Source organism: Arachis hypogaea, chromosome 19 (genome assembly GCF_003086295.3).
Source record: "Arachis hypogaea cultivar Tifrunner chromosome 19, arahy.Tifrunner.gnm2.J5K5, whole genome shotgun sequence".
Lineage (NCBI taxonomy): Eukaryota > Viridiplantae > Streptophyta > Magnoliopsida > Fabales > Fabaceae > Arachis > Arachis hypogaea.
In genome coordinates this window covers 151,394,130-151,407,335 of record NC_092054.1, presented here as the reverse complement: position 1 = coordinate 151,407,335, position 13,206 = coordinate 151,394,130, and the positions used below count along the sequence as shown (strand labels likewise).

At 32.8% G+C, this 13,206-nt stretch overlaps 1 protein-coding gene across 2 annotated transcripts; it reads right to left on the bottom strand.

Annotated features, from left to right (window-relative positions):
- Positions 1 to 920: 920 nt before the first annotated feature.
- On the bottom strand, positions 921 to 7,946 carry LOC112775359 (ABC transporter C family member 10). Of its 2 annotated transcripts, none has more exons than XM_072228334.1 (11): positions 7,894 to 7,946; positions 5,427 to 7,515; positions 5,014 to 5,334; positions 4,834 to 4,920; positions 4,160 to 4,756; positions 3,904 to 4,068; positions 3,518 to 3,812; positions 3,211 to 3,425; positions 2,795 to 3,100; positions 1,874 to 2,177; positions 921 to 1,272 (listed from the first exon to the last, which is right to left on the bottom strand). In XM_072228334.1, the coding sequence occupies exons 2-11, from the start codon at positions 7,482 to 7,484 to the stop codon at positions 1,160 to 1,162; spliced, it is 4,461 nt and encodes a 1,486-aa protein (XP_072084435.1). In that variant the 5' UTR covers positions 7,485 to 7,515; positions 7,894 to 7,946; the 3' UTR covers positions 921 to 1,159. The 2 variants fall into 2 exon arrangements, with proteins under 2 accessions (XP_072084435.1, XP_025674721.1); XM_025818936.2 differs by having other exon boundaries at positions 7,643 to 7,905.
- Positions 7,947 to 13,206: the final 5,260 nt, after the last annotated feature.

The window sequence follows — 13,206 nt, the reverse complement described above, 5'->3', positions numbered from 1 at the left end:
AATTATCATATATTTTTTTCACAAAAATTGAATGTGATGTACTATAATTCAGTAATTAATTATGTTATTTATTTATCATAGAATAATTTTCTAATGCTAATAATTTTTTATTTGATTAATCATTTTACTGTCACTGAGTTATAAATAAAATAATAAATATCATAATTTTTTGAGGTTTTCTGTCAAAGTTAGTAAATGGAGAATATACGAGTGGAATAAAAAAAAACCTAAATTAAATAAATAGAGAAAACTTACTAGCTTTTTGGTAGAGACACTAGCTATATGAGTCATAACAAATTAAAAGTAAGGGTCATATTTTTTTCTGCTTGGACGTTATCATGTATATCTCTCTCTACTTGACAACAGATAATCGAAATATTTATGGACATGTTCTATTGGTTATTATATAATCCATAAACCACAAAAAAAAAAAAAAAAACATATTTCCATAGACCAGCCATAGCAAGGACTCAATAATTTTATGAAGAATAAGGGAGAGGCGTAAATATTATTGGACCATGCATCTTTAATTTGTTTAATTGTTGGTACATATACTATATCATTTTGATCATTTTATTAGTAATTAAACACTTCTTTTATCATTTTATAAGTAATTAAATACATGCATTTTAACCGAATTGGATTGAACTAATAGTTAGCTCATTATTCTGCTTAAACAAGTGTCAGGAGTTCGAATATATAGCAATTTATTAACCAATGATAAACTTTAAATAGAACTTTGATTTGCGACGAATTAATTTTTAACCTCCGAATTAGGAATACGGTGGGGAAAAAAAACTAAAAATGAAATTGTTGACTATATGTGTTGATAAAAAGCTGTTTATCATCTAACTTTTTTCTTAATTATAGTTAGCTTTTATAGTTAGATAGGGCTTTAAGAGTTTGGAATAAATGGAAACTTTTCCTACCAAAATATAAGTGATCATTATAATGCAGCTCTCTATCTTCTAAAATTACAACAGTAGGCCCAACTAATATAGCTTGTCCTTTTATTATAAAATAAAATAAATTAGACACTCAATCTTCTACTTTACTTTGTTGAACCCTTCTAATAATACAACACAAATTAATTAAAGCTACACATAGATATATAATTAAGCTGCATCAAAACAAGGTTTCTACTTCTAGATAGCTAGCTTCAGTGAGATTCTGCAGACTGAAAATGAGACCAATATTCCTTAACAAGTTGTCCAAACAATGATCCTTCTTGCTTCATCAAGTTCATGGGCTCATCATACTCAACCAATTCTCCTGAAAAATAATCATACAATATTCAAATTGACAAATTCCTTCTTTAACAACAAAAGGCCTAGTACATTATTTAGTACAATACTTGATATGATGATGCACTGGCTACATAAATTTAGTGCACCATATATTAAGATATAATAATTTTATTAGATGTATGCCGTTAAATTATTTTATTGACCCAATGCAAAAATGGCTATAATTAATTTCATCCACATCTTAATTGTTGGAATATTTTAGTTATATATGGTACATAGATTAGAATATTCTCTAGTGATAGGTATACACATATATTAAATAAAGTAGTAAATAGCACGATATCTGACGACAATAAAATATTCCAATACTAAATTACATGAAGTACGTCATTGAAATGAAAAAGAAAAAATATTTTCTGTTTCTAGCTATATAATTTCAAGAAGTGTAGTAATTACATAAACTTTTTTTATTTTTTTTTTTTAAAAAGTAAAATTATATCTTTATCCTTATTTCCACATTAAGCAAATTTATGTATCTATCATTATTTCTTATATATATTTTAATTGAGAAAATTAAATTAAATTAAATTAAATTAAGAATAAGTGAAGAAGTTATATGTTATTACCATCACTGATAGCAGCGACCTTGGTGCAATCCATGACAGTTGGAATCCTATGTGCAACTGTGATTACAGTACAATCTGCAAACTCGGTTCTGATGGTTTTCTGCAGAATCAAATCAGTTGCATTATCAATTGATGCAGTTGCTTCATCCAGCACCAAAATCTTACTTCTCCTCAGAAGTGCACGCCCCAAACAGAACAGTTGCCGTTGTCCCATGCTCCAGTTCGCCCCAGCTTCAACAACCGAAGAGTCTAAGCCGCCTTCTTTCTCTTTCACAACTTCTAGCAACTGGCACTTTCCAAGAACCTTCACATGCAACCAACACTGTTAGCTGAAAAATTAAAGACTGCTTATCCAATTCAATTCAAATAAAATAAAAATTTTATTAAAATCATACTAATTATAACTAAAGAAAAAGATAAATAAGTTCGTAATTTTTTAATTCAAAGACAATAAGTCTCAAACTAATTGAAAATACAAAAAGTTTCTAATCTCATAAAATACAACACATTTAAGTTCTTCTGTCCAAAATATATAAAGACAGAAGGATTTAGATGTTTCACGTTTTAAAAAATTAAAAATTTTTGTATGAATTTTGCTAGGGAGTCAATGGAGTATTTGTACAATGTGTACAATTGGTTATTTATTTGACCCAATATGAGTTAAGAATGAACATTCAGAGTAAAATATTACTAATTTATCAAACAAAATACATTTATACTATTCAGAATAACCATCCGAGTATCAAGGATAATAAACATCTGATATTTTACTGAATCGAACACAATACAGGTCATTGTACACATTGTACATATACTCCATTGGCTCCCTATACTTCATCTTTTTGTATTTTTAATTGACCAAAAACCTATCTGTCTTCTAGATAAAAAGTTATGTGTTTATTCTTATAATTAATTAGTTACCTGCCAAATATCATGATCAGAGTGGTGAGATAAAGGGTCCAAATTGTATCTAACAGTGCCATTGAAGAGAGTAGGATCCTGAGGTATGATACCAAAACGTGACCTCAAATCATGGAGTCCAATTGAAGAAATATCAATCCCATCAACTATGATCCTTCCACCTGCTGGCTCCACCAGCCGGAACAATGCACCTATTAATGTAGATTTTCCACTCCCTGTTCTTCCAACTATTCCAATCTTGTGCCCTCCTTCAAACGTGCACGTGATTCCACGTAGTACAAGCGGTGCACTTTCCCTGTATCTTATCTGTTTTCATTTCATATATATCAAATCCTTATTTAGTTAATGTTTCATAATTTGTAGTTTCTATGATTTGCATGCATGTAATGCCATGAAGTTATGAGAAAAGTAGGTACCTGCAAATTATGAATTTGTACTTTTCCCTTAATAGGCCAATTGGGAGGAGGACGATTTTCTTGTATAACTTCTGGTGCCTCGCTTGCTATATACATGTATTGGTTTAGCCTCTCCACTGAGATTATCTGGTTTGCTACAGTGCATTGATTTTGAATTGCAAATACTAGGGACGAGTTTAATGAAAGTCCATATGATAGAGCCATGCCAATGAATCCTATACAATTACACCAACATTTTCAAATTTCAATACTTAATAAAATAGTATATTTATATATAAAACTGATTGATTGTGTAAAATAATTATACCTGAGGTGAAAGTCCCTGGTGGAAGCACCACCATGGAAAGTGCTGCGGCTGCAAAAACAACTGCACTGATTGTTTCTAAGCGTAGCATCAGCCACTCATTTGCTGCAAAGCTGTGGAAGAAAGGGCTTGCATTCACATCAATGAGATCAAGATTCTTCATGAAAAACCTGTGTTCTTCCTCGAAAGCCCTTATCGTCGCAGCCCCGGCAACAGATTCGGCTAAATGATTAGCTACATAGGATTTTGTTGTGCCATTCATCCGCATCAATTCTTTTGCAGTGGCAAAGTAGTAGCTCTACAGAAGAATCTTACATTCTTATTATGATCACCAAAATTAGCCTTAGATTTTATCATGTTATGAATGGAACAACAATCTTTTCCTTTACCTGCAAGCGAATTGCTATGTAAACCATTGGTATAGAGACACACAACACTTGCCAAGTAATGACTGCTAAGACTATAAGATTGGCATAGCAAGTGTTAGTAGCTCCCACTGCGAAAACAAGGCTAAATGGAACATCAAGATCCACAATGCTCAGATCAGAGGAGACCTAAAACAAGGAGAAAAAAGGGTTACTTATGTTGCAAGAAAGAACAATTATTCTCTCTGTTTGATTTTATCTGTATGTGTGCAGAGCTTACCCTACTAAGAATTCTTCCTAATGGTGTGGAGTCATAGAAGGACACCGGCGCGCGGAAGAGGGAATTCAAAAGCTGTAAGAACATAGATTTTGATGATTGAAGGCCCAAAGCAACTGCTACAAGGCTTCTAATCAACAAGAAAAATGTTGAAGCAAATCCAATCAACAAGTAGACAACAATCAGATGCAATGTGCTGACATTAGAATCATCAACTTTATCAGCCATCCACCAGTTCTGCAATGTCTGGCCAATCACAAATGAGAGGTGAGAAAGTGCAGCCACAGAGAAGTACAAATATCCTTTGTTTTGATTCAGATACTGTAAGTATGGCTTCAATCCCCTGTCTCCTTCTTCTCTTTCTTCTTGCTTGATCAATTGATCGCGCTCGCCACGTGAAGTTTCCAACTGATTCTCTACATATGTTTTCCTTATCTCCCCAGGATTGTGTGTAAGTCTGTTAGAAGAAGAAGTAGCATCCACGAGCCTGTCCGATCCGGCGGTTTCTTTGTGAGCCTGGACAAGATCCTGAAATTCTTTGCTTGAGTTCAAGAGATGGTGATAAGGAGCAGCTTGTAGGATTTTCCCCTCTGCCATCAACTGTAAAACAAAGAAATAAGTCAAATAACAAAACAGAATGAGAAAAGAAGCAAGTGACTTGAGATCCAAGAAATCACCAAAACAGAATCAAATGCTGGAAGAAAATCAACTTGATGAGTGACAAGCAAGACTGTCTTCCCTGCAAGTCCTTCCATGATGTAATCCTGCAAAGTTTCAAAGACATTCTTCATTCTACCAAGAGAAATGAACCTATGATTACAATTTGTGAAGACTGAAGTGAAGAAGTTGGAAATTACATTGAATAAGTTTGTGGCAGTATGTGCATCAACAGCACTGAATGGATCATCCAAGAGGTATATATCAGCATTCTGGTAAAGAGCGCGAGCGAGCTGAATCCGTTGCTTCTGGCCTCCACTCAGGTTAACCCCTCTTTCCCCTATCTCAGTGAGATCACCATGGGGAAAAAGCTCAAGGTCCTTCATCAGTGAAGACCTGTGAAGTGTTTCTTGATACTTTTCAGCATCCATTGCTGATCCAAACAATATGTTATCCCTTATTGTACCTGTCTGTATCCATGCAGTTTGAGAAACATAGGCAAACTTTCCATAAACTTCAATCTGCAATGCAGAAAAGATGCTGGAAAAGTTTAGTCATCCAATTTATTAACTCATTCACAATTTACATGGAACTAAATGAAAAAAGTACTTACAGTTCCGTGAGTAATGGGAACTTCTCTGAGAATTGCAGCTAAGAGGGTTGATTTTCCAGAGCCAACTTCTCCACAGATAGCCACATTTTGCCCTGCTCTAACCTCCAAATTTATGTTCTTCAGAGTTGGTTTTGATCCATTACCTTCCCATGAAAACTCAGCAGACTTTATTGAAATCGAACCTCTCATGTTTTCGCTAAAATGCTTCTTCCTGAAACTTTGGTTGTCTAGTTCAGGTGCCTCAAGGAATTTCAAAATCCTTGAGAATGCAACTTTTGCTTGGATCACCACCCCAATAACATCAGGGATGGTTCTAATAGGATCTTGAACGAGGCGCAGAGTCGCGACGAAAGTGAAAACATTGTTGGCATGTAGAGGAACACCAAGAAGGTAGCATGCTCCAAAGGATGCAGCAGATACCAAAACAGGTGAGGCCCAAAAGAGAAAGTTGCTATATGCTTTCCTCAATTGCACTACAGAAAGTCTTTTGAGCTCAACATTCCTCAATCTTTCAATGGCATTTCTGAAATTGGTTTCCCAGGCATATAGCTTCAGCACCTTCATATTCACAAGAGCCTCAGAAGTAGCCTTCAATCTCTCGTCTTGCGCCACCATAAGTTTCCTCTGGAACTTGTGCTGTAACTTTGCAAGTGGAGTGTTGCAAAGCACGGTGAGAAGTATCACTGCCAAGGAAGCGAATGTGGCGAGCCCAACGGCGCGAAAAAGTACTACTAAGGCGATACAAAGCTGAACACTGGTGGTCCATGTCTGGTGAAACCAATAGGGAAATTCTCCAATTCTATAAGCATCCACATTCACATAATTCATGATCTCACCACCAGAATGCACCAATCTAGCAGCATTGGATAGTCTTAGTTGCTTCTGATAAATAGCTGCAATAAGCAGTGATCTAACTTTCAAACCAATTAGTCTTGTTCTGAAGTACCATTGCCTTTGGGATAAAGATTCTATGATCTTTGTAATGACCAATGATATGGCCAATACATAACCTTCATATTTGAAACTCTCATTACCCTCAGCAACAAGTATAAAGGAATTTAGAAGCAGAGGTCCACAAGAGAGAGTTATCACCTTCAGCAATGCAAAGAATCCTGAGATCAGAATCTCTTTCCAATGGCACATAATTATTGTTTTCAAGAGTGATGGCTGCTGTGCTGATTGTTCTTTCATCTTCTGCTTGTTCAATTGTTCTTGGAACTGAAAGTAACAGCTTTCGGCTCGGTCGGCCTCACGGAGCTTGGGAATGTCTTGTTCCTGAAGTGTTTTCTGTTTTCCTCTTTTCATCAATGGATTCAACCACCAAAATGACATCCAACTGAAGATTCCGGCTCCAGAAAATAGTGTGACAGAGCTAACAGAATCAGAATCAATTGAGTTGGACATGGATTCATCATTTAAAGGCATGTAAAGGCTTTCATAATTTTCTTCTCCTTCAAAGTCTCTATGCTTAGATTCCTTGTAACTGCATAGTAGCAATGAAATTGCGCCGCCAAAAGATAGAACATCCAAAACAACTTTCAGGGAAATTCCTCTGCTACTAACTGCATAGAACAAGGACAAAGCACAAAGAATTCCAGAAATCAAGAAAATAAGAACAGAAATCAGCCTTAACCATGTTCTTGGAAGTTGTTTCACCCTAAGACTCATTGTTAATCCTACAAACAACCATGACAACCCTTGAATGAATTCAAGAAACCACCAATCAAGAGGGAAAACAGTTCTGGTTTTTCTCAGATTCTCTTCTAGGAACCAGAATCCTGAGATCAAATGTACCAAGCCCAAAGAGCCATTGGCTATGGCAGAAACTAGCTGCAATCTTGAATAGCTTTGTCCATGATGATGCTGTTTTTTCAGTGGAGAGGGCTTGTGAAACATGGTGATTGATGAGATCATGATGAGAAGCAACACATGAATGCATAAGATCAGAAAATGGTTGATACATGAGGAAGGATCCTTCAAAAACTTGAAATCATAACTGCAATAAGGATTTCCTGAACAACCAGATTCCCCACAAAACATGCTCCAGAAACTCTCCATTATTCTCTTTTCTTCTCAAAACCAGCAAAATCTGTAAACATAGAATGACAAAAACAAACTTCAGTTAAAAAAACAGAATATCATGCTTATATTATGCATTAACTGGAAAGAGAAGTAGATATGATATGAATGATGATCATGGCATGCATTATGCAAACCTTGTGAGCATGTGATTCAGTGAGAGTGTAAGTTGTTGTTAGTGCATGCATATGCATATGCAGAGTCACAAGAACTGAAAATAAAAAAGGTAGCAACAGAAAGAAGAATCATGTAAGATTCCAAAGTGTATGTATCTGAAATTCTGAATGAATAAATAAATAAAAGTCCCAAAGAAACTTTAAGAAAAGTGGCCCTATCACAGATGCAGTTGCAATGCCTCAGTACAGTCACTCAGTGAAAGGAGACTCACAAAAATGGAAACAATTATTGCATCAATGCAATATTTATCTCTTATTAAATTAGATATTAGATTTTATTTCTATGTAAATCTCAACAACTATATTTAGCAGAAGAGAGCGTAGAAAACTAGAAATCGTATACAACTATATTTGACATAATTTTAAAGTTGGATATTCGAAAACCGTTAGATAATAATTTAGTCAAATCTGTCAAATTATCTAACGATTTTTGACTATTAACTTCACAATTTCACATAAAGATAACTTCCCATGAGATTTCACTAATTTTAACAAGCACAAGAGAATTTGCCAATAACTAGTTTTGGTATAACAAAAATAAGCAGGTGCATTAAACTATAATTAAAAGAAAAATAAAAATGCAAAATCGTGCACAGAATAAACAAACATTCGAAGCCAGAAACGACCGATAGCCGCGTGGTACAGAAAATTCGTATTGTGTATTTTAAGAAAAAACAAAAGTAGGTAAATCATGCATGCATGTTTTCCATTTTTCTTTTTCCTTTATGATTTCATTATTTCATATAATAATGTTTATGTGTTGCTTGTCAAAAAAGTAAAAACAACGTCTAACGTGGTAGTGGTACGACCGTACGAGAATAATGTGTTTCTAGTGCACTACTCAGAACTTCTATTTTCCCTTTTGTCACATAGCAATACAAATATTTATATATGAATAGAATTACAAATTTTAAGATAAGATCATTTGGGCCCAACAGTAGTAGCATAAATGAAATTTTCTAACAAAACTATATTATAAATGTATATCCAAATATTAAAAATTTAAAAATTTACGTTGATATGTACATATATTGTTTTTTTTCTCCGAAATCTACTTACTGAGAATTCTGCATATTATGTTGAGTGCACCGACTTTTATTATTTGGATACAACTATACATTCAAGATTGATCAAATCTTAAAATGGATTGGCTTGTAACCATCATTTATTTTAAAATATTTATCATTTTAAAAATTTTCTATATATATATATATATATGGTATATATTAAAATTAATCATCAAAATTAATCACTAGTATAAAATATATATTAAAATATAAAAAATATATGTTAAAAATGATTTAAATAACTCGTATATTTATATACAAATATATAGTATATCGTTGATTTTAGTGTATAAATAATATATATATATATATATAAAGTAAAAATTTAATGTATATTAATATGTTTATATAAATATATGAAAATGTTAAATTAACCGATATTTTAAACCGAGAAAGTATGCTATTTAAGAATAATTATTAATGAGATAAAAAAAATCCAGCTTTTTTTTTTTTTTTTTTGGTGAAGAAAGGGGGGATAAAAAAAATCCAGCTAGTATATCATAAAACAAAGTAAATGGATATTCTTTTCATGCCAGATTGGACCTCCCAATAGAACATTATTACTTTCTTGACTTAAGTGGAGATGCAGGTTTATTTGGTGTCGTCTTTCCTTTTCAGTCACAGCTTCTCACAAAGCTATGGTAATTTCTAGATTCAAAAAATTCGCCTAATGCGCCAAAAATAATATAAAATATTTATTACAATTTTAAAAAATATATTACTAATGCCATATTATATACATAAATATTTTTATATATTTCATATAAAATTATATAACGTATGTTTTGATCTTTACTCTGTTGTTAAATATTCACTGAGACTAGTATTTTTAGCTATGAATCACGGACATTTTGCTGAGTTGTCGTATTTGCGTGTCGAACACATTTCGGACACGATACTCACCGACACTCGTCCGACACGCGTGTCTGCTGTGTCCAAACCGTATCTCAATAAAAAATAAAAAAAATTTTTCCGGACACACTTGGACACACCTAAATACCATCATGTGTTAGCGTATCCGATCTTATTCTTAATATATATTCTTAAAATAAATTTAGATATAGTATATATTATTATTTGATGGTTTCAGTGGCTAAGAGAAGGGGGGGTTGAATCTTAGCCCCTTTTTTTGCTTGCTAACACTTGCTGGATTCAGAGGAGACTTTTCTGTTTTTAGCTCGTCCCTAGCCACGAGACATTTTCATTTTGTCTCGTCACTTGGCACGAGACATTTTTTTTGGTTTTTGCTCCTGTGCAGTAGAAAACAGAAATGGAGTAGGAGAGGAAGAAAATTACACCCAGATATATCCTGGTTCGGCTGCTAAGTGCAGTGCAGCCTACATCCAGTCTCCATCACAACAATGATGGAATTTCACTATGATCAATCTGATTACAACTTGTAAAGTGCTAACCCAACTTACAAGGGGATTCCCACAGAATCATGAAACACAACATAGATGAACAAAGAAACTCTAAGACATCTATGGCTTTTTCTTTTAATTTTGCACTCTCTGCCTTTTTCCGCTCTATGGCTTTTTCATACAAACCTCACTGTTTGCCTTTTCCATGAGACTCAAGACATGACAAAATTAAACAGAAAAATACTAAACAGAATACATTGAAGGAGAAGAGAAATCTGTTAGCTCAGGTAGCTCTGAGAACTCTGTGCCTTGCACTCTCAAATTTTCTCCTTGCTTCAAACAATGGCTGTCCACCCTTAATATAGAAGAGGGGAGCCTCCACTTATTGAAGCCAAAACCGAACCAACTTCTTCTTCCTTCAACAAAACCGGTTCGGCCACATAGAGAGAGAAGAGATAACCATGCAATAACCAACATGCAATTACCTCTAGTCCTTTCTTGATCATCACCCTTCATCAATCCGAACTCTCCATCCTTGGCTTGCTCTCCAAGATGAAATTCTGGCCCTTGATGCTTCATGATGATGATGACTTCATCTGCTTCAATCTCTGCCTTCAACCATCACTTCGCCACTCTAGCTACTTCCTGTGGTGGTTGAGCAGAATCGAAGACAAGCCATGCTTCAAGAATCTCCTCCAGCTGGCCGAATCTTCATCCTTCCTTTTGAGTATGAAGGATCCGAGATTACCTCACCAAATCTTACCAGATTAGGTGATAATCTTAGCCACAGCATACTTTTCTTTTTCTTTTTCGTGCCATCAACTCGATGGTCTTTAGCCTTGCTTTTCTTTCCTTTTGGTAGCTCCAAGTAGCTTCCATGGCTTCCTGTGTAATAACCGAAGAAACAAGAGGAAAGGGATGAGAGAGAAGAGAGAAAATGTTCAATGGATTTGAACAATAATCAATGAACAAAGAGAGAGAAAGTAAAAGTTAATTCAAGTTTCCCACTTCCCTTTGTTGAGTAGCGTGTAATGTCATAATAGCCATCAAATCAATCTTCTCTCTCTTTCTTATGTTTCCAATGCATTAATTAAATTTGAAATCCTTTATAATAATGAAGTGGAATCCGTTGGAAGCATTTAGGCATTTCATTTGCTTCATGGATTCGAATAAGGCATGGAAACATTCATCAACATTGGGCTTGGTAACAATAGGTTTCATTTTGGCCCAATTAGTAACAATTTCTTTCCTGATGGATTTTGAATCAAACATAGGAAGCTTTCTTTGGGCTTGGAGTAACAATATTAATCTAGCCCAGTTAATCAAAAATTCAGCCATATATCATTGAATATTTTTGAATCAATGCTGAATTGGAAAGCAAATTCACACTTGGGCTGCAGCATTTTATTTTATTTTCGGCCCAATTCAAATCCTGCATTACAAAATTATTAATTAACATATAATCAAATAACATTGAATTAATAATTTTGTAATTAAATATTTAAATAATGTTTGCTCATCACAAATATTAATTTGGAGTTTTCCAAACTCATCATTATTTATTAAAACAAAAAATATTTTAAATACTTGATATAATTAAAATAAGACATTAAAAATAATTTAAAAAATTAATTTATATTTTAATATCAATAAAATATTAAAATATCATTACGATTTATCTAAAAAATATTTTATATTTTATATATATACGTATCCCCGTGTTATATAAAATTTTAAAATTTACGTGTCAACATGTCCTGTATCGTATCGTGTCCCGTATCCGTGTTAATGTCCGTCATCATAGATTTTTAGTATAGCTAGTAAATTTTTCTACGTCCACTCATATATTATGTCATCATTATTATTGTTATTAAAACTTTTAAATGAATATGTCATGGTAATCATTTGATGAATTATTTTTAAGATTATTAATTTCTTGTATAATCATATATGACAAATTATTTTATGAACTAATTAAAGAATATAATTATGTACATATATACTTTTTTTATTAAAATTTCACTTTATATATGTAACAATCCATTAATTAATAATAAATTTTTAAATGAAATTCAAATTTTTAACGAATTAATTTTTATCCTGTAAAACTAGAGAATAATACTGTAAAAAAAACTAAAAAAAATTAAAACTTTTTGGTACATAAAGCCAGGAAATTGTGAAAATGAATATGTCTCATTCTTCCCACATCTTGTTGATCTGAATAGATTCATATAATAAAAAAAAAATAGACATCATTTCACGTTGACAACTCATGTTTCTTAATTTCATTGAATCCACGTTATATAGGTAGAGATGACAATGATATAAAGACAGACAACTTTATTAGCCGGATTATTGATTGCCGTATTTATAATAATGAAAGGTTAGCTGTAAAAGAAGAATTCTCTTCTTCCTTCACTTCTTTTAGCTACTCATAATAGTGATTGAAATGTGCTGTGGTCTGGGGATTTTTGTGAATATACTTACCCAATTTGAAAACAATTGAAAGGGAATTGAGAACTTACTTTAATGACCTATATCATAACTAAATATTAATTTAAAAAACAATGCTAGGAATCAAAAAATATTAGCAAAAAATCAGTGAAATATCTTTAGGTAAATTTAAAATCTCTACGAGTTAATATATATGGATGTTTCTTCTGCAAAGTATTAGAATGTTTCTTTTTCATATTAAATGGATGTTCTTTTATATATTTTTCGAATTTTTTTGTATTACAAATGTGAATATCTCTATTTCTTTAAGAATTTCATCATTTTTTTTAAATTTTATAGATATTTAATTATTTTTGCTAAAATATAACTGAATATTTCTTTTGTTAAGTATTAGGATGTTTTTTTTTCATATTAAATGAATTTTTTTTATATTTTTGTAATTGAGATGAAGCGAAAGAGAAGAAAAGGAACATTTCTTCTTTCATGAAAGCTTTAAGAAACAAGGAGCAAACACAATTTGGCTACCCAAACAAGGCACGAGGCTACTCTTTTCATACCACAGGGGCAATTGCTGCCGCTTAATAATAATAAAAACTAGTTCTATGGATCTTGTATGGAATAATAGGCTTCTATTTTTTGATGC